The sequence below is a fragment of the Clinocottus analis genome, unplaced genomic scaffold, assembly GCF_023055335.1.
Source record: "Clinocottus analis isolate CAN_PGR_092001 unplaced genomic scaffold, fCliAna1.0.p SCAF_2, whole genome shotgun sequence".
NCBI lineage: Eukaryota > Metazoa > Chordata > Actinopteri > Perciformes > Cottidae > Clinocottus > Clinocottus analis.
The window spans coordinates 24,328,435-24,355,536 of record NW_027175931.1 but is presented as its reverse complement, the minus strand read 5'-3'; the positions used below and the strand labels follow the sequence as shown (position 1 = coordinate 24,355,536).

Genomic DNA, 27,102 nt, shown 5'->3' with positions numbered 1-27,102 from the left:
GCTGCGTGAAAGCAGATTTACGCCCACATTGACACCGGAAGCTCAGAATGTCTTACTTTCAAAATAAAACAACGCACTTATGGTTTATAATAGAAAACTCCCAAATGTCTATGGATGTAACGAGTACATTCATACAAGTACTGTACACGTTTGACATACTTATGCTTCATGCTGAGTATTTCCATTTTCTGCCACTTTATGCTAAATAGTGTATGTTTAACTAATATCCCTCCCAATAAATAGAAATTATCTTCAACATGAATATCTTAATTTGAAGGTCCTGACCGGAAGTTGTTCGGGCTCATTCCAGCCAGCTTGACGTCGCTCCTTCTGTGAGAAGCGGATCATTTTTTTCTTTTTTCTTTACTTTCTGCGAGCAGCGCGCTCCAGAGGGCTGACACCCGCCAGTGAGAGGTTCACCTGCGCAGGAGCGAGGCTCGGGTCAGTGGATTGTACGACTGGACTCCTGGTTTTATTTCCACGAGGAACACGCAGCGACCAGGTAAATATCTGCGTCTTCTGGGGCTTTGTGGCGGCTCTTTCGTGGGTTTAAACTGGCCAGCGGTCCGTCGGTGGCCGCAGCCAACACTACCTACTGAATAGACCTCCTGTCTCCTGTTGTGAGAATAACATCAGGAGGAAAAAACTGGACAGGGAAACATTTTATTTGATAACATAAGAGCCTCGGCTCCGGCGCGTGACACTCCCTTTGCTTTGCGCCGTTTGTCATGCGGAGAAACACAGACATGTGCGCGTTTTAGGCGTTTTACGCGTTTGAGGCAGACGAGATAACCGCACAAGCTTTGTATCAAATGTGATCCTTTGTTAAATAATTTAATAAGTAACCTGATTATTATGCTGTTTTATTTTTTGATTTTTATTCCGGATTTCTGCTCAGCTGCTCTTTGTGAAGTTTTCTTTAATTTATTTCCCGACGTTAAAGTGTCTTTGTTAAGTTCTTATGTGATTTGTGATAATAACATGGACGTGACTGATCTCACACAAGCCCGGTTGAGATTACCTCATTTCTAAGACGCGGCGTTACAGACCTTCGCGAAAAGGAGATCAGTCATGAGTGTTACACAATTCACAAACTGTGCCAGGCTCAGATTATAAACAGGAGAGCATCACCGTAACGTGCCCGGTGCTGTGGGTCGTTACGGTGACGGTTATCACACCGTAACGGCCAGAAAGAGGGCGGGGTTACCGGAGAGGTCGCGAGGGGTCACCGACCTGTCAATCACTTCACTTATATTGGCCTGACTGGAAATAACGGTGCTGGGATGTCTTTGACTGGATTAGGTTAGTTCCACTAGCACCAATCAGGAGAGAGAGAGAGAGACAGAGAGAGAGAGAGAGAGAGAGAGAGAGAGAGAGAGAGAGAGAGAGAGAGAGAGAGAGAGAAAACCTGTTCACATGTTAGTGAAACTTATTTCTCCAGCAGCACCATATGAGTCACTGCTTCAGTGACTCATTGGGGTTTTGTTCTAAATCATATTTTTTACTGATAGTTACTCGTGTGTGTAATAAACTAATCTCTACGCTCGCAGACACAAGGTGACGTCACAAAGCTGACGTCATCATTTGAGGCATCGACTATGCTTTTGCAATTCCAGGTCACATCTGTCAGAGGTTGAATCTGCCATGTGAGCTGTGTCCACCTTTTCAAACCAGTGCAGACGTTTTTGTAATTTTCACCAGCTCTGAAGCGTGTGCCAATTTTCATGAGTCCTGGAGCATCTCAAGCTCCTCTAAAACAGGATTGCGCAGTAGAATAATTGACAAAAAACAATACCTCCAGGGCAGGGACTGTTGTAGTGCTCGGGCCCTAAAAATAGTGAAACTTAACTGTAGAAAACAGACATATCAACTGGATTAAATCAGCTTCATTTTTATGGTGAAAACAAACGGATTAGCAGACAAGCAAAGAGCTTTTTGTCAACAATCTCCTGCTGTGCGCAATTAAGTGTCACGCAACAGACTGCGGAGGATAACAACAATGAAAGAGCAGCAATTTGTTTGTCCTGTAGATCACAGGCTCGTGGTGGCTGAGTGTCTGGCCCGCTGCAGAGGACACAATGTCGGCAGCAAATAGCCTGAGAGCAGAAACAGATGTGAGATCAGCCTCCTCCGAGGCTCATTGCATCATCAGCTGCCTCCCAGAAAAACAGGGGAAACATGGAGGAGAAATGCCAACTAGCTGTCTGTGCAACTTTCCAGACGTGGACCAAGTTATTGTTTTATTTGTTGTAGCAAGTCGCGAGTACGCCTCAAGTCTTTGAACTCACAACCCGAGTCCAGACGGGCGAGTCCTACATTTTGGGTTTTGAGCCCTAAACAAGTCCGAATCTGCTCCACACCGATATGATGTCACTTTAATGCCAGGTCAAATATATACAGAATTTACAAAAATCCTGTATGTTTTTTCAAATATGTGTGTGTGTGTGTGTGTGTGTGTGTGTGTGTGTGTGTGTGTGTGTGTGTGTGTGTGTGTGTGTGTGTGTGTGTGTCAGCCCGATAAGAGCTGGGAAAGTTAATGTCTGAACTGTAGGACAAACAAACATTTCACTCACGCTTCATTGACACTGGAAAACTTCCTCCAAGGCTATGATTACTCATAATGTGTGTGTGTGTGTGTGTGTGTGTGCGTGTGTGTGTGTGTGTGTGTATCTGAATACATGTTTTAAAAAAACAAAAACAATGTGATAAGTATGTAAGTTGGAATATTTTCATTTGTGCTACCTTTTTAATGAACGTTTTTCGGTGCCCCTAAAGAAACATCTTGAACATGATTTTCACTTCTTCGTGTCTTAAAGGGTAACACCGCCTAAATAAAGATTCTGGTGTTGTTTCCATGGCCTTCAAAGTGCCGTCACACAGGTGAACATGAGCGTCCAGAGAGGTCAGTCTCTACCTGTCCTCCAGTTTAACGTCCAGAGCTGCTCCACAGTGACTCAGACGGATTATATTCTACTGTCGTGTTCTCAGTTGTGAAACAGAAAATGTCCTCAGACACTCAGTGTGATCAATAACATCTTTCATCCTTTATGGAGTCGTTCCACTTCTTAAACTTCATGTGATCACAAGTCTTTAGCTTGAGTACTCCAGTTTTCTGATTTGGGAGTTTTATTAGTGAATAGTTTATAAGAGTTATCTTACGTGTTAAATTTCAAAACGTCCAAAGTTCTCCTTTTATTCTTGTAGAAAAAAAGAAGAAAAAAAAGTAAACCAAAAGTGATCAAAGAGATTAGATGAATAACTTTTGGAATCTTCTCATTCAGTAACGACAGTAACTTCCTGTCTGACCATTGATTTCATTTCCTCTCTAGTGACATTACAGAAAAGCTCCAGCCTTCTGCCCAATAGTACACAAATAAATGCATTGTTGTGTTTTTGTTTTTATACTATTAAGAGACATTTGCTGCATTATGATGGTGGAGAAGCGTGTAGCATGTAGCATGTAGCATGTAGCTATGGAACTGGTGATTAGTGCTGCACGTGCAGGGTGAGCATCTGTCTGTCTTATAGTATCTGTCTAATAGTGTCAGTATGAAAGTATGGGCTGTACAGACTTATGACTCTATTTCCCTCGTTTGGAGGAGCTTTTCCTTTGAACAGCTGAAGGGCAGGTAGTCCACATCCCGTCCTCCCTCACCGAGTCCGACGCAGTGAAACGTCTTCAAAACACATGAGAAACGGTCTCTTCCCCAGTCCGTCTGAACCAGTTCTGACTGGTTCAGTTCTGGTGTGGCTTTCATGTGTATTTGAAATGGTTGTGGTCGTCTGGGTGTTTTAATGGAGCCGACAGTGAGCGTCCTCCCTCCATGAGGAGTGATGTAGTGATGCACAAACAGCTAATCTGAGCTCAGATGTGATGTTCTATGAAGTCCAGAGATGTAATTTACCTCTGATAAGTATTCACATCCAGCCTTTACTGAAACCTAAAATATTGCTGAAGTTACCTAGACACATATATATATATATATATATATATATATATATATATATATAAAAACCTGTCTTTTGACTGGTGACTAGTTGAACCGTTTCTGTGTAATTACCGACATTGTTGCTCATCTAGAAATGACTAAGTTTCCTTTTGAGCCTGCTTTGAAGTCAGTTTGCTTAAAAGCTTCAAAAGGACCTGAAACTTAAATCATTTCTTGTGTTTCTCTCTTCTGACAACAAACAAACCGTCGTCTGTTACAAACACGAGTGCCAACCTTTAACTTCCTGATCGTCAGCGTGTGAGGAGCCTTCAACTGGCTGTGAATGTAATCTTTATATCTTCTACATGAGTAAACAAGAACATCAGAGACAACGTTGTCTATTTCTATGTTTTTATTCTTAATGCTTGTTATCCGCACAAATGAGGTTTTCTTTTGCTCGGAAAATGCTACCACTTTTGTCCACACTCCATCATATAAAAGTAGTGAAATATACACTATTGTCACATGTATAATGTATATTTTGTATATTAATATTTCACTTTTAAATATGGTTTATACTGTCATAAGTCCACACCTGGTCCCAGCTGAGTATTTCCATTTGTATGCTAGTTTATACTTCTACGTCGCTTCCTTTTGGAGGCAAACATTGTCCTTTTAATCTAAAGATATACAATTATTTTTTTTAAAAAGCCCTTTTCCCCGGATGAAACAGACTCACACACCCCGTGCAGCCAGTAAACAGTCAGGCGGTCACAAGATAAACATCATTACACACTGGTTTTTCAAACATTGATCAAGCATTCATAGATGGTGATCTGAGGAGTATTCAGCCGTAATTACAGCTGCAAGATCTGAAAGTCATTTAAGAATCAAGCAACTGTCCGAGTCACTCCGTAGAAACTTAAAATATTTAATCTCTGAAGTTTATCAAGACAAAAATGCTTCCTCGGGCTACAAAAAGAAAGCGATAGCACTTCTTAAATGTCTCTCTATTTCGCCATCATCCAAAGAAGCCGAGCTATCTTCCCGTAAAGCTCTGCAATCACATTCTTCACATTTTGTGTCACAATCTCTGAGCCTTGAACATGAAACAGAGCAACTCTTTTTAAAGTTTCAAGACTTAAATACCAAAGCAACATGTCAGATGATGGGATCAGAAGATGACAGAGCCCTCAGGCGAGACCTGAACTGTTGTCCCATAATTCACAGTGTTTGACTCAGGAAAGAGACTTTTAAGATTTTCCACTGATAACAGGGGACTGCTGCGGGGGCCACAGGCTTTTAAAACCTGTTTCCAATACAGTAATTTGTGTTTCCACCAACTCAGCTGAGCGGACGCTCGTGAATGCGTGACCAATGTTCTGCTCTGGTTCCTGGACTGACTCGCTGGAAGAGTCTCACGATTTTGGGGCAGTCAGATCCCTTCTCACAAACACTCAGGAGTGTTTTTCTTCTTATGTCCTTACTGAGAAGAAGTGTCGTAAATCTCCTCCTCATTCCTTCATTCCTCTCTCTCCCCCTCGGCTACTGCCTCCTCCCTTCTCCTTTTTGCCCCATCCGTCTTCCCATTTCACTCCCTCTCTCTGCACAACTCCCTGACGCCTTTTTCTCTCTCGTTTCTCCGCACAGATCTCCAGCACTCCAAAGTTTTTGACAGAACCCACCTGACAGCAGACGGCGAGGCCCGCCAGGGATCCCGTCCTTCATCCCTTCATCCCTTCTGTCTGAGGAGGGATAAAGACAAGAGCGTGTTTGCGTTCAGAAGCGGGCAGAGGAGCCGCTGTTTGTCTGGATATGGCTTTTCTGCGTATGAAAGAAAGACACACGGAGCTGATCTGAGGTCACATTTCTCCTCCTCCTCTTCCTCCCCTCCCTCTGCCCTCTGGAGTTACAAGACAGAGTGAGGTTGCTATCGCTACGCTGACCGAGCTAAATATTTCTGTTCTCACTCGAAGCAGCAAAAGGATCCCCTCGGTTGGGAGGGGAAAGAGCTTCTTATCAGGGGAGTTTTGCTTTGCGAGCAGTTCGTCTACGTTCAACTTCATTTCCTGAGACACTGACTGACCCCAAACACATTGAGGTGATTCCCAGTGAGTTGAACTGAGGACACACTCCCCTCAGATAAAGAGAGGGCCTTTTCCAAATTGCCTTGCACGAACCTGTCAGGAACAGAAATGCCGGCAAAGACACCAATGTACTTAAAGACGACAACCCCCAAGAAGGGGAAGAGGCTGAGGCTCCGCGACGTCCTCTCAGGCGATATGATCAGTCCGCCGCTGGGCGACGTGCGCCACAGCGCGCACGTGGGGCCCGAAGGGGAGGGCGACATGTTCGGCGACGTGGATTTTCTGCAGGGCAAGATGAGCATGCTGCCGGCCCTGGGTCGGATGCAGGACGGCCGCTCGCACAGCGTGGAGAGGCGGCTGGACGACGGCCTGGCGGCCAGACAGGACTCGCACAGCTACGCCTACAACGGTTACCACTATCAGCACTCCTCCGCCGGCCTGCTGAAGGCCACCATCTCCATGCCCGTGTTCATCGCCCACGAGCAGGCGCCGCCCAAGCCGCCGCGCCTCCATCTGGACGACCCGTCCCCTCCCTCGCTGGCCTCCCAGCAGAACCAATTCCACGACCATCAGCAGCCGGCGGACACGGGCCGCAGACAGGCCAACGGCCACGCGGACAACCACAGCCAGCTCTTCCAGAACGGCGTGGTGGGCCGCCTGGCGTCGGAGCCCTGCCGCGACATCTCCCTCTCCCCCGCCGTCCGCCGGCTCGTCCCCTCCTCCGGCTCCTTCTCAGAGGTCTCCTCGGAGGACTCCATGTCAGAAACCTGCGGGGCCCTGGATGTCCGCCGCGGCCTCAGTCTGGACTCGGACGCCGGCCTGAGCAATGAGGATCTGAGGAGTGACCGCAGCGAATCGCCCTGCTCCGCCTTCCACCCGACCGGCCTCACGGTTTCATCCGGGGTCTCGCGGTCGGACTCTTTGGCGGGGTTAGACCTGGATCTGGGCCCGTCTATCATGGAGGACGTGCTGAGCATCATGGACCGCTACAAGTCCGATGACAACCGCTGCGAGCTGTGAAGAAACGTTAATGTGATGTACAGATATTTTTTTATACGGATAATAAATAAATCCCTAAAGACTTTGTTAAGATAGTAAAGGAGGACGCAGGGAATGGAGGAGCGGAGAAGACACTGAGGTCAGAGGTCATTGAAGGACTTCCGAACGGTGAGAAACAGGTGGACACTGTTGTTAAGTGTGGAGACTGAGGCTGGTCCTTAAGAGCCATTTATCAATACTGAATCACCACAAGATGTTGCTCCAACACATTCTCAGTCCCGCTAAGCTGTACTGCGAATGTAAAGAGTTTTACGCTGTCCTGTTCATATTCTGTCCTGATCCATCTTGGCTGCTTGAGTATTAATATCTTCTCTGGTTTACTGTAACACTTCAATGCCAGATGAAATGTGAAGAACTCCTCTCCTGTTGAACATGAAGATGGAAGTGATGTAAAATGCTCTCGACGCACGAGAACAGCAGCTCCAACATTTCATTGTCTTTCTTTTGAACCACAAGGAAACTGGAGAAGCTCGTTCTTGTATTTGAACAAATATAAAGTTCTAAAAGAAAGTTTATGTCAGAAATGTGCTGCATTAGATCATTTTTTAATATTCTCTTCTTCTGTCTTCGCAAAATCCCTCTTCCTCCATGTCGTGGCTCACTGTGGGCCTCTCTAACATTCACTGTCTGCATTATCACAGTAGCCTACTATTCAAATGTCATTTATGCTGACACTGTAAATGTACAAATAAAACGTTCCTATAAAGAAGATTGAGGGTGTGTGGACATTTCTTTCAAACAGACATCATTGTGTTAATAATACAGATAACTATGCTGATCCATAGAAGATGCATTTTCTAGTTATCTACTAGACAATTAAAAAAAAAACAGCACTGTAGCTGCAAGACAGCAAACACATAACATCACAAGGATGCATTGCAAGAACATAATACCCAATACCATATAACCAATGTCTTACAAAAAACAAGCTCCTATGTCCAGGGTTCACACTAGCGTTCACACTATGCCGCTCGGACATGTGTTATTGTCCAGCAGAACTGCATAAAAAAGACAAAACCAGTGTGTGGCCTGGTTACACTATGACCAAGTGCAATGAAATGAAGAACAAAAATGAAATGAAATGAAGAAAAAAATGTAAACTGACATAGAGCACATCTGTTAGGGTTTAGTTAGCTTGGTATACTTGGACTTCAGCAGTTAATAAAACATCTGGCTCGGACTGGAAAGTAAATAGCTATGTTTCATTTTCAAGTCCTTGATGGACTATTTTGTGTACATTTGTTCATCTCCAGAGCATCCATGTGGGCTGGACATTATACAACTGTTTTCACAGGCTGATTTTGTCCTAACATTTGTCCTAATGCTCTGTAATACAATTAAAGGCACTTCATTCTGGGAGGAAGAGCAGTAATACGGGCAGACATAGAGGGGTCGCAAGACCTGCTTTACAAACCTGTGGCTCCTGCCTCCTGAAGTACTCTCGTCTGACGCTAGGTGGAGACAGAGACTGCGCAGGGGCAGCGTGTAGTTTTACGTGCTGCATGTATATGCATATACTTTAATTTCTCTATACATATTCTCTTAGAGACGGTATTGGGTCTCATGAATGCAACGGGCGGTGTTATCTCGTGTTACAAAAAAAAAAGCCCGAGGCTTGGATGTTTCAAAAGTCTCGCGTTAACTCAACTCTCGCTCCAGGCGGTTCAATTAACGTCCAACAGCAACGGTAACGGCAACCAAACGTTTCCATGGAGACAAGCAAACTCAGTACCGCAGGGCAGACTGAATGAAGGAACTCAAAAAGTAAGAGTAACGTATCGTAAATGATGACTTTTCATGAAATATGGATGTGTAATAAGTTAAAGTAAGTAGTTGCACTGTTGTCGTTGTCGGGCAACTTATTTCAGCTCAGGAGAACTTACCGGCTACGCTCGATAAAGTTAGCTTGCTAGCCGGCTAAGCTAATATAGTTTTAAGCTAGTGTGTAAAGACTAAAGATCCACTTTATGTCCCTTCTTACGTAAAGTTACCCAATCTGGACACAAAGGCTGGTCATATACCGGTAGTTTGTAAATAAGGGGCAAGATAAACGATGTGATGCTGTCTTTGTGTCTTCATTAATTCATGCTTTTTAACTGAAAAGTACAACATGATACATTTTTAGCTATTTTTTAGCTTCCATTGTATATTGTACATTTAAGCGTGTCAGTGTGTTTAAAATCATCCCATGCGTTGCTAAACACAGAGAAAGGAGGAAGCTTCCTGTTGAGAGTTTCCAAAGAAATGGATGAGGAACATTTAAACACCATTCGTGAGGTAAAGCTCAGGCATTAATTATAATGTGCATTTTTCTTCTTCTATCTCTGTCATTTTCCCACTAAATAGCCATCTGTCTCTTTCTCTCCCCACCTTTCTTCTCGGACCTCTCATCTCTCTCCATTAAAGCTGTTTATCCGTTTAATGACTCTTACTGGTGTACACAATGGGTTATTGACGGATGAGAATAAGCAGGCTTTGGATCAATTTATTGTGGACACATCCATCACAACCATGGCGGTCTACATAGATGCTCAGGACAGGATGCGGGTGGAGCACTCCATGCCATCACAGGTAAAGCGCACTTTCCTCCCCAATGAGATAGTTTAACACAAATTCCTAAAAACACATTCCTAAAAAGCACCATTGCCCATGTCTGAAATGCTATAGTCTCTTCTCCTCCAATACAGCAGTGGTTCTCAAACAAAGGTCTGGGGTCAGAGGTCCTTGAGTTCCAGGGGGTCCCAGGAAAAATGAGGGATGGTTTATTTTCAATATTTGATTAATGATGGAAGAAAGTTCAATGTGAGTATAGGAGTCATGAGAGTGACTGATTGTGTACTATTGTTCATCTCCTTAACTGTAGTTGAAACTATAGAGTTTAGCTCTTAATCCTATCTAACAACCAACATCTTTTTTGATGGAGGTTCTCAAAATCAAATTTACTCAAGTTGGGGTCTGTGACCTAACGACTAATTTAGGGGTCCTTCACAGACATACGTTTGAGAGCCACTGCTCGTTTTGTTTAAAATCTGATCCCCTCCATGTATTTTTCATCCCTGCTCATTACCACCACACACCTAAATAATTCTTTAATGGTTGCAGGTTGTGGAGCAGCTGACCTATTTTAGCCGCATACCAGGAGCCATAATCACAGCGGATGCGTTTGATGTGGCTGTGCAGTTTGGCACGTTGCGGGGCAACCCCCCCCAGACGCTGCTTCATGAAATGACCTGCCTGCACGCCCCCACAGTCGCCTTAAGCACCGACATGGAGAGGAGCATCAAGGAGGATTATACCAACCAGATGCACTGCTTTCTTCTAAGCCTCACAGGTGGGTACCTAAGAGGAAAATTCACTATCAAACCACCACACAAGGTAGTAGTTCTAAAAAAAAAAAAACAACCCCTGGACCACTGTAAGGGTGTTATCTTTGCCTTACTCCCTTTGATTTGTCATTGACTCTTTAGAGATCTCCTCTTTACAATACATTTATTCAAGAGCAACAGCGCCAGTTTTTATAAAGTGCCTTTAGTACCAATGTGTCACTCAACTCCACTGGACTGCAGAAATAAATTCATTGATAAGTAGTTGACAAAACTGAACCTCTAGAAGGGAAACTTTGTGTTTTTCCAAAGGATGGGAGAAATATGAGATATTCCTGACCGAATTCCTTTTTTATTAGGCGGCAAGAATCAAAGGCATTTTACATATTTCTAGACCCCCAAATCTTGTGAATTTGATTCACGTGATCTGCAGTGTAATGTTTTACCAAATGTTTGTTCTTGAACAGATGCTGTTTATAAGAAAAAGGACAAGACAGTTCTATACATTCCAATGGAAGCCCTGCAGTGCAGCCCTGAGGTGTCCAGCAAGGACAAGAAGCTGATACAGAGAATGGAGAGTAAGCTCTATTTAGATGTGTTTCTATGGGTGGGTGGTGTGATGCCTTTATCTTTCCACCTGTCTCTGTGGGTGTCTGTGTCTAGAAGAGCACACGAAAAGGTCAGACAGTTTGTTCATTTCAGAATTCTTTTTTTAAACGTTGGCATTGGCTCAGACTCTTTTGATATTTTATATAATGAGGCACTGGGCTCATAACCCATCACCATCATGGTCTTTGTTTTTTAACATTTCTTTCATCAAACTTCTGCCATTCTCTGATCCCTCTTTCTGTCCTCCATTCTTCATTTCACCCTGCTTCAATGTTCGATTTTCTTCCACTCATTTGTTCTTCTTGTTTTTAGCTGTTGTGATCCACTGGACGGATCAGGTCAAGGAGCTACTAAGTACCCAACAAACAATGAAGAGGATTGAAAATTGCGGCCCGCTGGAGGAGATTGGCTTCTGGAAGAGTCGCTCTACAGAGCTGTCAAACATCAGCCAGCAACTGCAAAAGCCTGGGGTCAGGCACATCCAGGAGATCCTGCTGCTCTCCAATTCTCGCTATGTAAAGAACTTCTGCAAACTGGCCCATGAAATACAGGTATCTAGAGTCTCAAGTCTGGAGGGCTTCTCACTCATTACTGCCGCAACATTATGACATTGCCATGACTGACATACTGACATTCATATTATCATCTTTCCTCTGTGTTCCTCAGAGATGTTCTGTGCAGGCCCAATCAAACATGACATTCCTGTCCATACTGAAGGAGCCACTGGACGAATTTGCCAAGCTAAAACCCAGCGAAGTCGCTCCCAAGCTGCAACACATTGTCAATCTCATTCGTATCATCTGGGACAATTCCCCCCACTACAACACCAACGAGAGGATCGCTGGCCTGTTCCGCAAGGTTCCTGCATTTTACTGCATCAGAGTAATTGGGGGAGGTTTACTCACAACAGGTTTCTTTTATTAACCCAAGTCTGTCTTAATCTTAGTTGAATTCACTTCCACACACATACACCGTTCGGATATAATGTTGCATACTGCAATAAGCCCTTCATATTCTTGACAGCTCTTTATTGATTATTTTAAAGCGTTACTTCAACATATTTTATGTATTTATGTATGTATGTATGTATTTTACATACATACATTTTATGTATTCCTCAGGTAAGTCAGTGGAGCAGCATTAATAGAGAAGCCCTTGACTGTTATCCACCTCTTTGCCAATTTGTAGAAACCATTGGCTGACCTAAAGGAGGATATGTCCATATTTTATCCAGATTTATCTCCAGCTGGGCGGCAGGGTGGGATAATAAACCTTGTGGCCTTAAGAGGATGTATTTGCTCGCTGAAAAAAGGGCATAAGGAAACTTCGAACAAACAATATTCATACTCAAACATATTTAAAATGTAGTTTGAAGAAATAGTGACTTATACCACATCACAAGAGCATATAGTAAATGTGAATACACGTGTCTGTAACTTGGTCTTCTCACTACTTATTGTTTGTGACGAGTGTTTGTTTTCTCCCGCCTTGCAGATGAGTAATGAGATCACCCGCCTCTGCTTCCAAAGCATCTCTTTGGACAGGATCTTTAAGGGCTATGTGTTATCCAGCAAGCAGAACCTCAACGACTGTATCCAGTGTTGCTTGGAGTGGAAGGAAATTTACGAGCACGCCTCACAGATTCCCCACAAGTAGGAGAAATCTCACCTGTGTAGCGTCTCAACACACTGTCACCTGGGCATGTTTGATGTTAAATATTGCAATTCACTGATTTATATGGGTTTAGTTTAAAATGAAATTGATGTAGGGTTCAGGTAAAGTTGGTCTAAATGTTTCAAAATACTCATATACAGCTCATTTCATTCTTCATTTCTATTTCTCCCTTTCTCTGTGCTCCTCTTGGTCTCACCCGTCCTCCCCTCCCTCTCACCCTCTGCTTTTTACGGCAGGTATTCTCAAAAATGCTTGGTCCTGGACCAAAACCGTTGTTTTGTACTGGTTGATGTTTCCATCCAGAGATTTAAAGAACTGCTTGAGGTGAATTTACCCTCACTCACACATGCAGAGACATTCACCCACGTACCTGTAAATTCAACCTGTTGAAAGAACAATACTAAAAGGATTATAAAGGGACAATACTAAAGGAACAGTGCTCTTCAATTGGCTTAAAACAATGATTTAATCCAGTCACAGTGGCTTTCTTTATGAGAGACTTTAGCTTCTTTCACAATGTTAAGGCAACTTACTTTTTAAAAATGTTTCACGGTCACCTTGACTTCAAAACAACGATGCAGTTTACTATCACTGTTTTTTCATTGAACATCTCCTTTACAACAAGCACTGTCAGAAATGTATTAATATAAATAATCAGAGTGAAGTTGCATTGCCAAGGGTATCACATTGGGACCACAGTAGGAAAATTAAATGTGATGTATTTTGTTCTCATTGTGGTTTAAACAGAGTCATATACAGTACAAGGCTTAGCATTTAGCATATTTTGTTTCCACTTTATACTCAAGAGGTACTATGAATCAATACAATATGATCTTGATTATCTTTACTCTTCAAACCTTACAGTATCAATACTTGTTTCTTGTATGTCTTGAAACAGGATGTATTGTTTGTTATTTGGGATATTTCTTTCCTCTGGCTTTGTCTCAGGTATGTGAGTGCCAGTATCAGTTTGCCCGTTGGGAGGACGGTGAGCAGAGGGCTCTGCCATGCTTCGGCAGCATGCAGGCACCCGAGTTCAACCACTCCCTCCTGAAGATAGAGGAAGACTTCCACTGTTGCCTAAAGAACCTGCACTCTCTCAACAACGACATCCTCGATGTCGAGAGCACCACGTGGCGCAATGAATTCAATCAGTAGGTCTATTGCTCTTCAACACAAACTGACACTAGATCCGAGAATAAACGCTTCCGCTTTCGGAAGCTTTTATTCATAGTAGCTGTGATGAGCCACTTCTAATTTGCAGAGTTTACATAACACCATGTTGTTGGCTATCTGTCTAAGATACTTCCACACTATAGAGGTTTCTTTTTTTAGCTTCAGCTTGCCGACTAACTGATTATTATAAGTTAATTATTCAAACTCTACTTGTATCGGAATGATTCTATCCCAAGCTTTTTGATCTGGAAATTAGCAAACTAAAAAACAGACTTATGGCAGAGGAACATTGCATTGCAACTGGGTCTGCACTCTTTTTTTTTTAGTGTGCTCCTAATTTATTTATCAGCTGATGATATGTTTTCATGTGTGGATATGTCCTGTGTGTGTGTGTACGCAGGTTTTGTGCAGTTGTGAAGAATCTGGAAATGATGACGCGGAACCTGATCAATTCATTGTTTAAGACGGTGTACCAAATGGAGGAAGGAGTTCGGCTTTTGTACATTTTCAGGCCGATCTGTTCTCGAGAGGTGGCTTTTTCGCAAACACACACAAACACACACATGCACACCAGTGGCGGGCCGCCAGGGCCCGCTAGGTTTTCTTTGCTGGCCGAGACAGAATCACAAAGTTATAGCTATTTTATCATTTAAATAATTAAAAGTTATATCTATTTTATAATGTAATTGTTTTTCACACACTCACTCACTCACACACACATGCAAGTCTGAAATTTGATTTTACAGCACATAATGATACATTACTGCATAACTAAGTGAAACAGTTTGTTGCTCCCTGTATTTATTTAACCTTTACAGGTCACCTGTATAGGTAAACTACTGGATGGTCTCTGCAGTTCGCTAAGTCTACTGACCCAAACCCAAGTTAATTTTCTTCTGCTGAGGCTATGGAGAACTGACTCTTCCATCACTTTGATGCTCTGAGAGAGAGCAAAAGAGACTTCCCGTGTTAGGCTTGGTTTATAGCTTATCTTTGTTATGTTGCAGTCAGAGCTCTTTTAGAAACTCTGTATCTGTCTCAGTGTAAGTTGCATTCACCCGAATGCACATTATCTATTTTCTTTGCTCAACTTTCCCCTCTCTTCTTTCTCCGCTCACTACCATGAAATTCATCTACACACTGACTTTCATTCAATCTTCTCCGTCACAGGCCATGAAGCGCACCATTGAAGAGAAGGTGGAGGAAGTGATACACATTTTTGACAAGGAACTTCAAATGGTCAACAAAGAGCTGAACCGGAGGACGTGGTCTCCTCCTGATCACATGCCCTGGATGGCAGGCCAGGCCCACTGGCTGAGGGCCCTTAGACAACGCTTAGAGAGACCCATGGAGGTGAGTCCATCACTACACAGAGACATGAAGTAAAGAAGTGTAGTAAGAACCATATGGTGACTGTAAAAAGATGGCCTTCATGGTCTTCAGTGAACTCACCTTCTGAAGCTCCGTCCTTGACGTCTTCTTCACTTGTCCTCTCTCCTTCCCCTCCAGGTGCTTAAGAAAGCCCATTTCCTCCCGAAGTCATACAACTGCAGGCAGGTGCTCTTCACCCACAGCCAGGTGTTTCAGGTTCTGGAAGAGATGGAGAGGAAGATCTTCAGCGAGTGGAACCAGAAGCTGGATGGACAGTACCTCAAGAAACTGGAGCAGCCACTCATAGTGCGCCACAAGGACAACGCCACCAAGCTTGACATCAACTTTGATGGGTGAGTGACATGATCAAGACTTGCACACAAGATGACTCAAGACATTCCCATTACAGTGCAGATTCACACAGTCTTACAATGTGTTTTCTGTGTATATGTGTCACACACAAACCTGAGCCAATGTGTTGTGTGTTAACTTTGCATTCATGCCCACACAGGAGGTACAAATACACACTCCTCATCAGCTGGATACACAGATATGCTTTCACACAATATATATTCACTCAGAAACTACACAGTTCTAGACAAATGCCTGCACACATACATGACACGTGCATGTGTGTAAATCATTTATGGTGTGTGTTTTTCTTTCATGTGTTTTCTTGTTCAGCAACATCTGGAATATTTTCTCGGAGATTCACTATTGGGAACGACTAAAGTATGAGATCCCCCAGTGTGTGGCTGACATTTCCCAGGACAGGGAGGACATCAGAGTCCTGAGGGAGCGAGTACTGCTGCTGGTCAGGGACTACAACAGGTCTAACACACACACACACACACACACACACACATACACATACACATACACATACACACACACACACACACAGGCGCAACACTGAACAATGTATTCTGATATCAGGGGCCTGATGTGTGTTTTATCACAAAGCCAAGTCTTTCAAACATTTTTCTGTCAAGCATTACAGAACTTGAGTATTTGCTCATAACATATGACTTCACAGGGTATTTAAAAGGAAATCAAGTATTTAAAAACTTAAAACAAACTCTCAACAGTGTTCTAGTTGTTTGATTTTTTTGTCCACTCCAGAAGTTCTCAGTAAACAAAAAACAAATATTACTTAATGTCTTTCTCACCTGTTTGTACGCGTGTGTACGTGTGTGTGTGTGTATGTGTGTACTGTATATATGTATGTGTGCGTGGATTAGGATCCTTGGAATGCTTTCTCCAGACGAGTTAGGTCTGTTTCGGGAACGAATTAGTGGTATGGATAAGAAGATTCAGCCGGGGCTGTCCAAAATCCTGTGGTCTTCCAAAGGAACTGCTAACGTCTTCATCCGTGACTGTCTCCTGCATGTTACCAAGGTTGTTACACAAAGTTCCCTTTCTAAAATGGGCACGTGTACAGATAAAGAAGTGGGTGAATGGTTTGGTTCTCAGCGTGTGGATTAAATCCCAGCAATAGCTGGGGGAAATTTGTTTGCCAAAAGTGGTTTTCAGTGTACTTCTGAACATGTAACTAGATCACCTGTCGAGCAATACATTCCAAAGGAACAGGACAGAAGTGACTAAAAGCATCCTCAACAGCTCTGGAACCTATTCCTGGTTCAGTAAGCGAACCACATTGTACTGACCAGCCGCTTTTCTCTCCTTTTCATTACACTCCAGGTTCAGCAGATAGTCGATGGTTACAAAGCATCCAACCAATCCATCTCCAACCTCTGTTGCCAAATCAGTGAAACATTGCTGATTAAATTGGATGGAAAGACTTTATACAGGTACAAAGATATGTTTGATTCCATCTTCATTGCATGGGATGCCTGTATGTAAATGGACAATACACATGGGTAGCATTTTATACAAATGCTTCCAAGTGATGCACAATGGTTCATTTTTTGGTGGCATCATAGGTGTTTCTCCTGTTGGAATTGTTAGGAACATGGAGTTTGAGGCTGACCAGAAGACTTACCAGCAGAGGAATCTCCAGATACTGCGCTCAACCCACCATCATATTGTTCACATTATGAACCGCATCCACAACACCTTCTCTAATGATGGACCTGAGGTTTGTTCTTTGTTTTTTCAGTATTGAGAGCCCTTCATCAGAAATGTTCCTGTACTTTTAAGAGTGAAATTATTTTGTTAAAATATTATTCTTTGCTTACTTGCATATACTGTAAATCAGTGGCGGGCCGTGGATTTTCTACCAGCGCTTGCAGTTTAGATCACCTGTTGCGGCGCACACCAATGAAAATTTTAATGATAAAATAGTTATAACTTTGTGATTCTGTTTAGGCAGAGAAGGCTTAGCAGGCCCTGACGGCCCGCCGCTGCTGTATGTATGAAAAGTTGAGGCCGAAGTTTACAGGATAGTGACACAAGATAGACCCACGTACGTTTTTAAAGAGAGAATTACTTCTAATTTTCCTAAAAAACATCACACAAAAAGAATCCCTCTCAAATGCCACTTCAATCATCTCAGGCAAGCATGACCTAAAAGCAGTGTGTGGAGGTCTTTGTTTCTGTCGGGACCCTTTATGCTGTGCGTGAGAAGCCAAACAACAATCAAAGGGCATGAGCGTGAACTTCGGTGATGTTGAGCTGTGGAGGAAGGAAAACCTTTAAATGTTGTGTTTACTAACTGCAACCAACACATCTTATTCATTCTGCCTTAAGTAACATTTTCAAATTCCCTCAAGGACTTGTAAAAACAAATCAGCAATCATTGTAATCTGCAGCTGTATCTATTTCCTTTTTTATTGAGAGACAGATTTATTAAGCCTTTTGTATTTCTGTGTGATAACAGGTCCAGTCTGTCGTGTCATGTGTGTTATTTTTTCATGGCGTTTAAGGTCCACGAGCACTGGGTGACCTACACAGAGAAAGTGGACCATTTGGTAGAGCAAGCTCTGAAGTGCAACATCAAGCGCTGCATGGAGAAGCTATCCAGGGCCATCAATGGAGACAATAAGACATCGCACAATCCTCTGTTCAAAGTCCTGGTGGCACTGCGTCAGGCAACCCCCCAAACCAAACCAAAGGTACCATTCATGTCTTGATCCAATTGAGTCATGTGATTATGACTATAATGTTAGCCATATATGTTAGGATGTGTTTCCATGTGCACACAGAAGGTGTATCACATGGATGTAGGAAACATAAAACTAGTCTTGTTGTGCTGCTATAGTTTAAGTGCTTCTTCCACATCTGGGTCAAACTGATGTTATTGTGTAGACAGGACACCCATACCGTTTACACCATTATTAATTCATATTGTATTGATGGTCATATTTCCTCACCACAAACATTGAAGCTTTCACTGGCACAGCATTGCCTACATAACCTTTTAGTAACACAATTCTAATTAATTCCACTGCATCAGGTGGAACGTTAGCTAGCTAATAGTTGAAAAACATGTTTGTTTCTACATGATGATACATTGAGATTGGCGTGCTGATATTCAAATGTTGAATTCTTGAGGCCATTTATACATATAAAAATGACTAGCTTTGTAAATGATCAAAAATAAATATATTAAATCTAACCATTTGTTACTATCTCTGTGGCCTAATAGGTGGAGCTCTAAGGCCCACCAGTGGTTATTAATAGCTAGTTTACAATATTAAAGCCCAGGAGAATAGCTACATGTCCTGATCAAACAGTATGAAATACTCACCTGAACAAATGCACCATGCAGCGATCAATGAATTGGACAAATTACTACCGTTCACTGTGCTATTGCTGTGAGGCTTTGCTACATGGTTATGGTATGACTGTCTTGGTGCACACTTGCAGGAATACACACACACACACACACACGTACACACGCATAGTTTAGTTTAATCAATTGGCAATGTTATATCTTGGGTAAAAGTGAGTGTCTGTTTTAACAGGTCGAGTTCTCCCCTCCACTTGAAAAGCTTGCTCAGATAGTGAACATTACGCCTCAGCTCCTCAACACCATTTCAGAATTCAAAAGACTGCCTGAAATTCTCTCCTGCAAGCGGTCACAGGAGAATCCCATACACGTGAACATAGGTAAGAACTTTATAGTCATTTATGTTTTTATTTAGCAAGTTACAATTGTGCACATCCAATCTTTTTTTATTGGGTGCTTATTAAATGCAGACCTGATGTAAACATGCAACGCTTTGATCCTTCAGAGCAAGACAAAGAGATAAGGAAGCTTCAGGCTGCAGTCGCTGCAGGGATGAAAACCAACGCCGAACACCTGCAGGCCTACCTGAAGACCTGGGACAAATACAAGGATATCTGGGAGAAAAACCAGGACTCCTGTATACAAGAATACCAGAGCAAAAACCCATCAGTCACTACCATTGATGCAGATATACACAGGCACTGTGCAATAAAATACTCACATCATTCTTTCATTGAACCGTATATGAAGTTGCTATGAACCTTTTAACAACAGCTGTTGTTCCTGGTAGCTGTTTCCCATAAAGAAGCATCCAGACTAATTAATATCTCTCTTGTGTGTCATGTCCCCAGGTGCACAGAAAAAGCCTACAACGTTCAACAGGAAGAGACGGTATTGAACATCTGGTTTGTCACGCTAGACTGTTCACCAATCAAATCCTTCTTGGTGCAGCTCTACAGTGAGTGGCAAACCAAGATCACTCAGCTGCTCAGCCGCATGGCTAGCATCCAGCTGAGAGAACTCCATGGCTCTCTGCAAGACAATGCCAACAGGTGGGATTGATGAACAGAAGAAAGGAAAGGGAGCACATTTTGATCTGCTAAACATTTCAAATAAGTAGCTTGTGTGTGTGTGTGTGTGTGTGTGTGTGTGTGTGTGTGTGTGTGTAGGCTGAGACAACCTCCCCAGACACTGGTGGAGCTTGGTGAGAGCATGAAGCTCTTGGCGACCCTCCAGGGCAATTTGGCCGAGACGGAGGCTCAGATTCCTCTCATCCATGACCAGTTTGCTATCCTGGACAAATATGAGGTCCCAGTGGAAGAGTCTGTAAGCACCTTGCTGATTCATTAACAAATATATAGTATACACCTATCCAGCGAAATGATACAGTAATGTATGTGTGTTTTTGTGTGTTGATGTTTTCACTCTTCCTACTGGCATTGGAAAGAGTTTGATTGACAGAGGATTTTATCCAATCACTAGCCAAGTATATCTTTTGGAAGCCTCTGCCCTTTTCCAAACAGTTTCCAATGTTCTACTGTTTATTTATATTACTTGTTACTTTTATCTTATTACTTTTTACTTGTAAGCAGTGCTACTGTAATCCTGTAATGTCCCCACTGAGGGACTAATAAAGGATTATCTTATTTTATCTTATCTTATCAGATGGTTCTGTGTTGCAAACCATCTGGCGGGTCTGGTTAGGGTACTGTATATATCTACACGTACAACAAACACTACGTTTTGTTTCTTGGTTCACCAACAGGTGCAGGAAATGCGTGAAATGCTGAACGGCCAGTGGGTGTGGTTCCAGCAGATGGTGATTGACAGTGACGTCATGCTGCAAAAGCAGAAAGACAAGTTTAGGAACAGTATGGTTCCTGAGGTCATTAAGAAGATCAAGACCATGGTGCAGGAGTTCAACAACACAGGTCACACCCTTTCTTTCTCACACTTATATGCTTTAGCACCATGGTGTGCATAGGAGGCCTCTTTAGAAACAATAGCCTGCATTAAATTGGTTCTTGCCCTCTGATGATTGCTGACTTCTTCACCTTTCCGCATTAAAAGGGATGTTCCTAACTGGAAGACACACCATTTTCTGCCTCATCATCATCTCTAATGTTTCCCTTTTGTTTTGGGGTAGTACCATCTTTCCCTTGTTTCTCCTTCATATTTTTGCTAATACAGTGAATTGAATATCTGACAAACATTGGTACTTATTGATTGCCTTGTGAAAGTACAGAAAAAACAGGACTCAATTGCATGTCTCAGACAGCAAGATATGTTGGAGATAAAACATTATCTGGAACACAGGTGCACAGAAACAGGGCTGTGGTCGAATAGTCCCAAAAATGAGCTCCTAACGTCTAAACACTTTTCCTTGACCTCTGTAATTCTGTCAAACCAAGTGTGTTTCTTCACTGGCTCCCGAAAGGATGCGTGCTTTTGCCCCTTTTATTCATCGTGTGAACAAATATATGTCAGAGTATGTATAATAATAGGACCATTTTAAAGTATGCAGATGATTCTGTTATTGTCAGTCAGCAATGAGAACACTCACGGTCCGGTCATCCACAACTTTGTGCAGTGGTGTGAGGAGTCATATCTTCAATGAAACATATCGAAAACCAAAGACATGATCATTGATTTTAGAAGACATACCCACACACATGAAGTCATATGCATCAAGGTCAGACTGTAAATCTTGGAACAATCATCGACTCCAAATTGAAGTTCAGAATCACGATCAGCTTTAATGACCATGCAAGTTTACATATACATGGAATTTGACTCTATACATGGGTTTCACTTTGAAGCAAACTGTGAAGCCGTCTGCAAAAAGGGGCACCAGCGTTTGTTTTGTTTAAGGAAACTGTTCTATTTCCACATTAACAAAATCATGATGACCTTATTTTATCGTGCTTTTATTGAATCAATTTTATTCTTTTCTTCAATGTCATGGTTCAGAAACCTGTCTTTAAAGAACAGAAACTCTGTGCCGCCGACAGTTCCAATGTGTTTTTTTAAGAACGAATTTTCAAATGTCTTTTTTGTGCAGTTTTGACAGTCTTAGTGTGTGGACGTATGACTGTGATGTGTTTGTCTTTATCTATGCACTTGTTCATTTGTATATAGGTCCATTTAACAGCACAGTGAGCACTGAGTCGGCTTTAAACATGATAGCGGGGTATCGCAGCCAACTGGAGGTTCTAAAAGAGGAAGAGAACGCCATCACTCTCAGACTGGGCTTCTACGAAACCGGACAGCCCCCCTCCAAAAGCATCCGGATGGTGGAGAAGGTCTGATACACAAGTGGGCTCATGGGCCATAAGCGCCAACACAAAGCAGAGAGGGTTGTTGGAATTGTGGTTGTAATAAACTCAACATGTGTGAATGAAGCAAGCAGTTTGTAAACATTACATGTACTTGATAGTAAGGAAGTCAAGCCCATATACCACAAGAAATTTCAAGAGAAATAGTTTTTGTTGCAAATGTTAGACTTTAGATTTAGAATTAATGATTGCACTCTTGTTTGTTTGTATGTTTGTTTGTGTCCGTTTGTTTTGTACAGGACATAGACCACCTACAGCAAGTCTGGGAGATCACACAGGAGTGGAATGCCAACTGGAACAACTGGAAGGTTGGTCAACTTTCTACGCTGCAGACGGAGAGCATGAGCAGCACGGCACAAGACTTGTTCAAAAAACTCCACAAACTCCACAGAGAACTAAAGGTCAGTTCCTTCACACAAAGCTTTTTAAATAGTTGCAGACTTTGAATGACTTTTTGTGTTTTTAATAGATACAAAGTTATCAAACTCATACGGATGTCATTAGATATGTTGACCTTTAGACCCAAAGAGTCGGAAAAAAAGAATTTTACAGTGATAGTTATATGGCATGACCTTAGGATGCACAAAATAATGTGCTAATATCACAAAAGAAATCTGAAATAAACCCCCTTCAGCTGATCTTACATTTACATTACACAGTAGTGAGGACCTGGTCTTTGTCTGATTCCAGGATAAGGAGTGGAACATTGTAGATTCCTCCAAAAACAAGATTGACAAGTTCAAGCGGATCATCCCTCTCATTGCTGATCTGAGGAACCCAGCCATGAGAGACAGGTACTGTGTGAACAAGCTAAAGGCATCCTGTGTGCAGCAAACTCGTTGCTATCGTTGTTAGCTTTGTGTGTGGTGACGGATTGCAATATGTTATTACTGTGCAGTATTAAGTAGTTGATGGGGGTAATGAAAAAGACACCTTTTGAGAAAGATTGCAAGGTATAAAAGGTATTCTCTTTGTGATTAGTATTACAGATGCATCAATGACAATTTCCTTGGCTAATTCAGATTTTTGCAACAAACCATACTTTCAATGCCACCTTTCTCTTAGGCACTGGGAGCAGCTCAGTGAAGAGCTGAAGTGCTCCTTTGATCATACTAGCCCTGACTGCACCCTGGAGAAGATCATATCTCTGAACCTCGACGAGTACACTGACAAAATCTGTGAGATCTCTGGGGCCGCCAGCAAGGAGCTCTTCATAGAAAAGGTCTCTTCTTGTCGTTTAGGCACGCCTATAGTGGGAAGGTCCACTCTCTTCTACCTTCTTGATGATAAATATTCATTCTAGTCAGGATCTCACCGAGAATATTGGTGAGCGCAGCTGGAAGTATAGTTGACCGGCTGCTTTCCACCCTGCTTTCAGGCCTGCTGGTCTCGAGTAGTACTGGCGGCTCATGGAACAACCTTTGTCAACTTTAACCCGTTTCTATTTCCTTATTATGTTACATGAGTGTAGTTTCAGAGCCAGATTCATGAAGGTAGTATCAATGAATTAAAAGAATGTCGAAATTTCTTAGATAAAATAAAGGAAACGAGTGGAGTAAAGTGGAGAAAAATAAAAAAACAGATGTTTTTATTACACTAGATTCACGTTAAGATGAATGGTTTCCTGTCATTGATCAGCTAATCGTGACTGTTTTCTTCTCCAAGTGTTCTGTCTGTTTACATTACTCTTTGTATTTGATAATCAAGGGTCTGGAGGACATTACCAAGACATGGGAGGAAACGAAGCTGGACTTGGTAGCTTACAAAAGCAACTATCGGTTGAGGTGAGGAAGCGAGCCCTGATGGCAGGGATGGGTCAAGAAGTTATAACTGTCCCCTTCTTTTATACATGCTATGGTTGAACTCACTCAAACTTAAAGTCATAGATTTGGGACTTCATTACGTCTTATTTACCTGCGTCACATGATTCCTCCGCTCAGTACAATTGAATAATACCAGCCAGTGATGGTCTCAATCTTTCTTTGTTTAAGGGATACTAGAGAACATATGTGAGGCTGATGGAGGAATGATGTGTTTATTTGGCATCAGAGATGAGTGAGCAGAGCAGAGTTAATTGAGAGAGTGACCGCTTGGTTGGAGAAAGCAAAAATCGGTCATCTGCTGCATATAAAATTAATAGAGGGACTCTCCAGCCACAGTCGTATTCGCAGCCCAAGTCATCAACACCAATTTGACAGTAGGGGGGAAGGTTACAACCAGCCACTGGCCCACAGGTAATATAGAGGACGTAAAGAGAGAGAGAGAGAGTTCAAAGTTCATGATGCTCAATAGGAAGTGACTATTAGAAATATCTCTCAAGTAATATTAACTATGTCCTCAAAAACTGCCACCGTTACACAGTAATCATAATGTACAGAACTGCATTGGATTACACTAAAGTGTACTAATAAACTTATAATATAAATGTTTACTTCCTGACTTTTTCTGCTGTGAAAATGCATCACCAAATGCATGATTGGAATCCAGTTTAAGTAGCCATCAACAGTTTAATTTTCTGTGTCTGTCTCAGGGGCACAGAGGAGGTTTTCCAGTCCCTAGAGGACAACATGTCCATCCTGTCTACAATGAAGGCTTCTCGGTTCGTCAAAGCCTTTGAAATAGAGGTGGACAGCTGGGAACGACGGCTGTCACTGGTTCTGGAAGTCATCGAGATGATCCTTATTGTGCAGCGTCAGTGGATTTATCTGGAGGTACGAGGAACACACTCACATACATATTTACTATGTTATAGGATCCCGTCATTGTAAAACGCATCTGTCACAGCTTTTGTGGTTTTGATTTTCTCGCCACAGTTAACCTCTTCCCGCTCCCCATTTGTAATTTCCTTCATCTCCCTAGAACATTTTTCAAGGAAAGGATATTAGGGAGCAGCTGCCTCGTGAATGCAAAGAGTTTGAAGACTTCAGTTCAAGCTGGAAGATCGTCATGAACCAACTCCACAAGGACAGCAACGCCTTGAAGGGAACGCACCACCCCGGTACGGCAACATACTTGATGTTGCGTTAAAGAACATGCTGGTACAGAAATGTTGCATACACATATGTCTATATATGTCAATTAGGCTTGCCCGAGGAGCTGTCACTGATGACTGTTAAGCTGGAGGAGATTCAGAAGGCCCTGGACATGTACCTGGAGACTAAGAGGCAGCTCTTCCCAAGGTTTTACTTCCTGTCGAATGACGATGTGCTGGAGATCCTGGGGCAGTCACAGAACCCCAAAGCCATTCAACCCCACCTGAAGAAGTGTTTTGACAACATCAGGAGCCTGAGCATTAAACAGGCAGGGAATGCAAACATGATCATGTAATCATCACAAGCTCAGATACACTCAGTGACCAGTGCTGAGCTGCTACTGTGAAAGTCATTTCAGGCCAATCAGTCAAGACCATCAAGAACAAAATATAGGAAAGCTATCATAAGAAAGCTATCATGCAGGCTAAACATGTTTTTTCTGTTAATTATTTAGTTGTCAAGCATATTTGCAATGCTTTAATGTCAATGTGGTCTTAGTGTAGGCTAAGTATGCCCTTTGCAATAGTGGGAATTATACATTAAAACAGGGCTCCCACACGGCCTGGAAAACAGTTGAACACAAAAATGTTATACAAAATCTCAAGAAAATCATTTAAATGTTCTATTTTCCTTTTTAGCTGAGAAAGAACGACAACAGAAATATCTTTCAGATCTCCTCAAAACAGAAAACACTGCCATCTGAACAAGCCAAGTTATTTTCAGGATCATATTAGCGTTCAAATGGTAGTTATATGATGTGTGAAGTCATGTCACAGGTTAGCACATGCAGGTTGGATGACATCATGATAATATTTTATAATTTATTTGTCATAGTTTCTAAGAATGTAAGAAATGATTTTATAGATAAATTACAGGCATCAACTGCACTCTGTTTCAATCAGACTTCAACATTGAAAATATGTTAGTTTATTTTTCATACTTCCTAGGTGATCAGTAAAAATTTCCTGGAAAAGTCCTGAAAAATTGTAGAAAAGTGTGGAAACCCTGTTTAAAGTAAAGATTTGGGGCAACACACCATGATCCAGACAGACCAAGGTGGCACATTGCTAAGATAAGATGATGCCACTGTTTTCCGTGCAGGTTAATTTGTTACATCACCTTTTAGTCAGTGTCCTCAAACAAGACTCAATAAGTTGTGCTCTGCACTGATACGCTGGACCCGATTCAAGGATATCAAACCACATCATGTGCCGCAGAAACACCTTTTTAAAGTGAATCTTGTGCTAAGGGACGGATATTTCTTAGTTTTCCAAAATGCTTAGAGGGTAACATTTATCTGCAAAAGCATGTGAAGGCCACATTGATTAGGTTAGTTACATTTTGGTACATGTATTTCCCCATTTCAGCAAGTAAAACTTCCAGAACAAAGAGGACTGAAAACTTGAACCACAAAACACAGTTTTCACATTATACAGAATAAATATAGAGCTGTGAGATGTGTGTCTGTGTTGTGTCTTTTCTAGGGCACTATTCAACAGGCTACTGGGATGTTCTCTGCTGATGGGGAGTATATTAGCTTCAGCAGCCCAGTGGAACTCAACAAACCTGTGGAGGTACAGCAGCAAAGATGCAATGATTATGAACGTGATCAATATGCCATTTTCAGAGAGTTATGGTGAAGAATGTGAGCATCTTTTTGTTTTGTGTGCATGTAGGTTTGGCTGTGTAATGTCGAGAAGACCATGCGTTTTAAACTGATGAACATTCTGAAAGAGTGCGTTGAAGGTCCGAAGAAGAAGCCAGGCCAGCTCGAAGAATGGGTCAAAGAATGGCCGGGACAGGTACATTAGTGTCT

General features: G+C 42.3%; 2 protein-coding genes across 2 annotated transcripts in view; both read left to right on the top strand.

Annotated features, from left to right (window-relative positions):
- Window positions 1–392: 392 nt before the first annotated feature.
- zgc:154093 (uncharacterized protein LOC777623 homolog) lies at window positions 393–7,784 on the top strand. The gene is made up of 2 exons (XM_068585248.1): window positions 393–502; window positions 5,580–7,784. The coding sequence occupies exon 2, from the start codon at window positions 6,125–6,127 to the stop codon at window positions 7,034–7,036; it is 912 nt and encodes a 303-aa protein (XP_068441349.1). The 5' UTR covers window positions 393–502; window positions 5,580–6,124; the 3' UTR covers window positions 7,037–7,784.
- A 999-nt stretch (window positions 7,785–8,783) lies between these two features.
- The window catches only part of dnah2 (dynein, axonemal, heavy chain 2), a 44,140-nt gene continuing 25,821 nt past the window's right edge, over window positions 8,784–27,102 (top strand). The window contains exons 1-33 of the mRNA XM_068584208.1: window positions 8,784–8,839; window positions 9,282–9,352; window positions 9,482–9,646; window positions 10,178–10,406; window positions 10,866–10,976; window positions 11,320–11,558; window positions 11,674–11,865; window positions 12,502–12,659; window positions 12,918–13,005; window positions 13,630–13,835; window positions 14,258–14,387; window positions 15,028–15,210; window positions 15,367–15,581; window positions 15,913–16,059; window positions 16,470–16,626; window positions 16,930–17,039; window positions 17,197–17,326; window positions 18,114–18,302; window positions 19,155–19,299; window positions 19,425–19,617; window positions 19,771–19,971; window positions 20,089–20,245; window positions 20,685–20,850; window positions 22,058–22,221; window positions 22,494–22,655; window positions 22,945–23,048; window positions 23,320–23,476; window positions 23,962–24,038; window positions 24,785–24,965; window positions 25,114–25,252; window positions 25,337–25,554; window positions 26,771–26,860; window positions 26,963–27,088. Of these exons, the coding sequence (XP_068440309.1) occupies window positions 9,320–9,352; window positions 9,482–9,646; window positions 10,178–10,406; window positions 10,866–10,976; window positions 11,320–11,558; window positions 11,674–11,865; window positions 12,502–12,659; window positions 12,918–13,005; window positions 13,630–13,835; window positions 14,258–14,387; window positions 15,028–15,210; window positions 15,367–15,581; window positions 15,913–16,059; window positions 16,470–16,626; window positions 16,930–17,039; window positions 17,197–17,326; window positions 18,114–18,302; window positions 19,155–19,299; window positions 19,425–19,617; window positions 19,771–19,971; window positions 20,089–20,245; window positions 20,685–20,850; window positions 22,058–22,221; window positions 22,494–22,655; window positions 22,945–23,048; window positions 23,320–23,476; window positions 23,962–24,038; window positions 24,785–24,965; window positions 25,114–25,252; window positions 25,337–25,554; window positions 26,771–26,860; window positions 26,963–27,088 (4,962 nt within the window). The 5' untranslated portion in view covers window positions 8,784–8,839; window positions 9,282–9,319. The remainder of the gene's footprint in view (window positions 8,840–9,281; window positions 9,353–9,481; window positions 9,647–10,177; window positions 10,407–10,865; window positions 10,977–11,319; window positions 11,559–11,673; window positions 11,866–12,501; window positions 12,660–12,917; window positions 13,006–13,629; window positions 13,836–14,257; window positions 14,388–15,027; window positions 15,211–15,366; window positions 15,582–15,912; window positions 16,060–16,469; window positions 16,627–16,929; window positions 17,040–17,196; window positions 17,327–18,113; window positions 18,303–19,154; window positions 19,300–19,424; window positions 19,618–19,770; window positions 19,972–20,088; window positions 20,246–20,684; window positions 20,851–22,057; window positions 22,222–22,493; window positions 22,656–22,944; window positions 23,049–23,319; window positions 23,477–23,961; window positions 24,039–24,784; window positions 24,966–25,113; window positions 25,253–25,336; window positions 25,555–26,770; window positions 26,861–26,962; window positions 27,089–27,102) is intronic.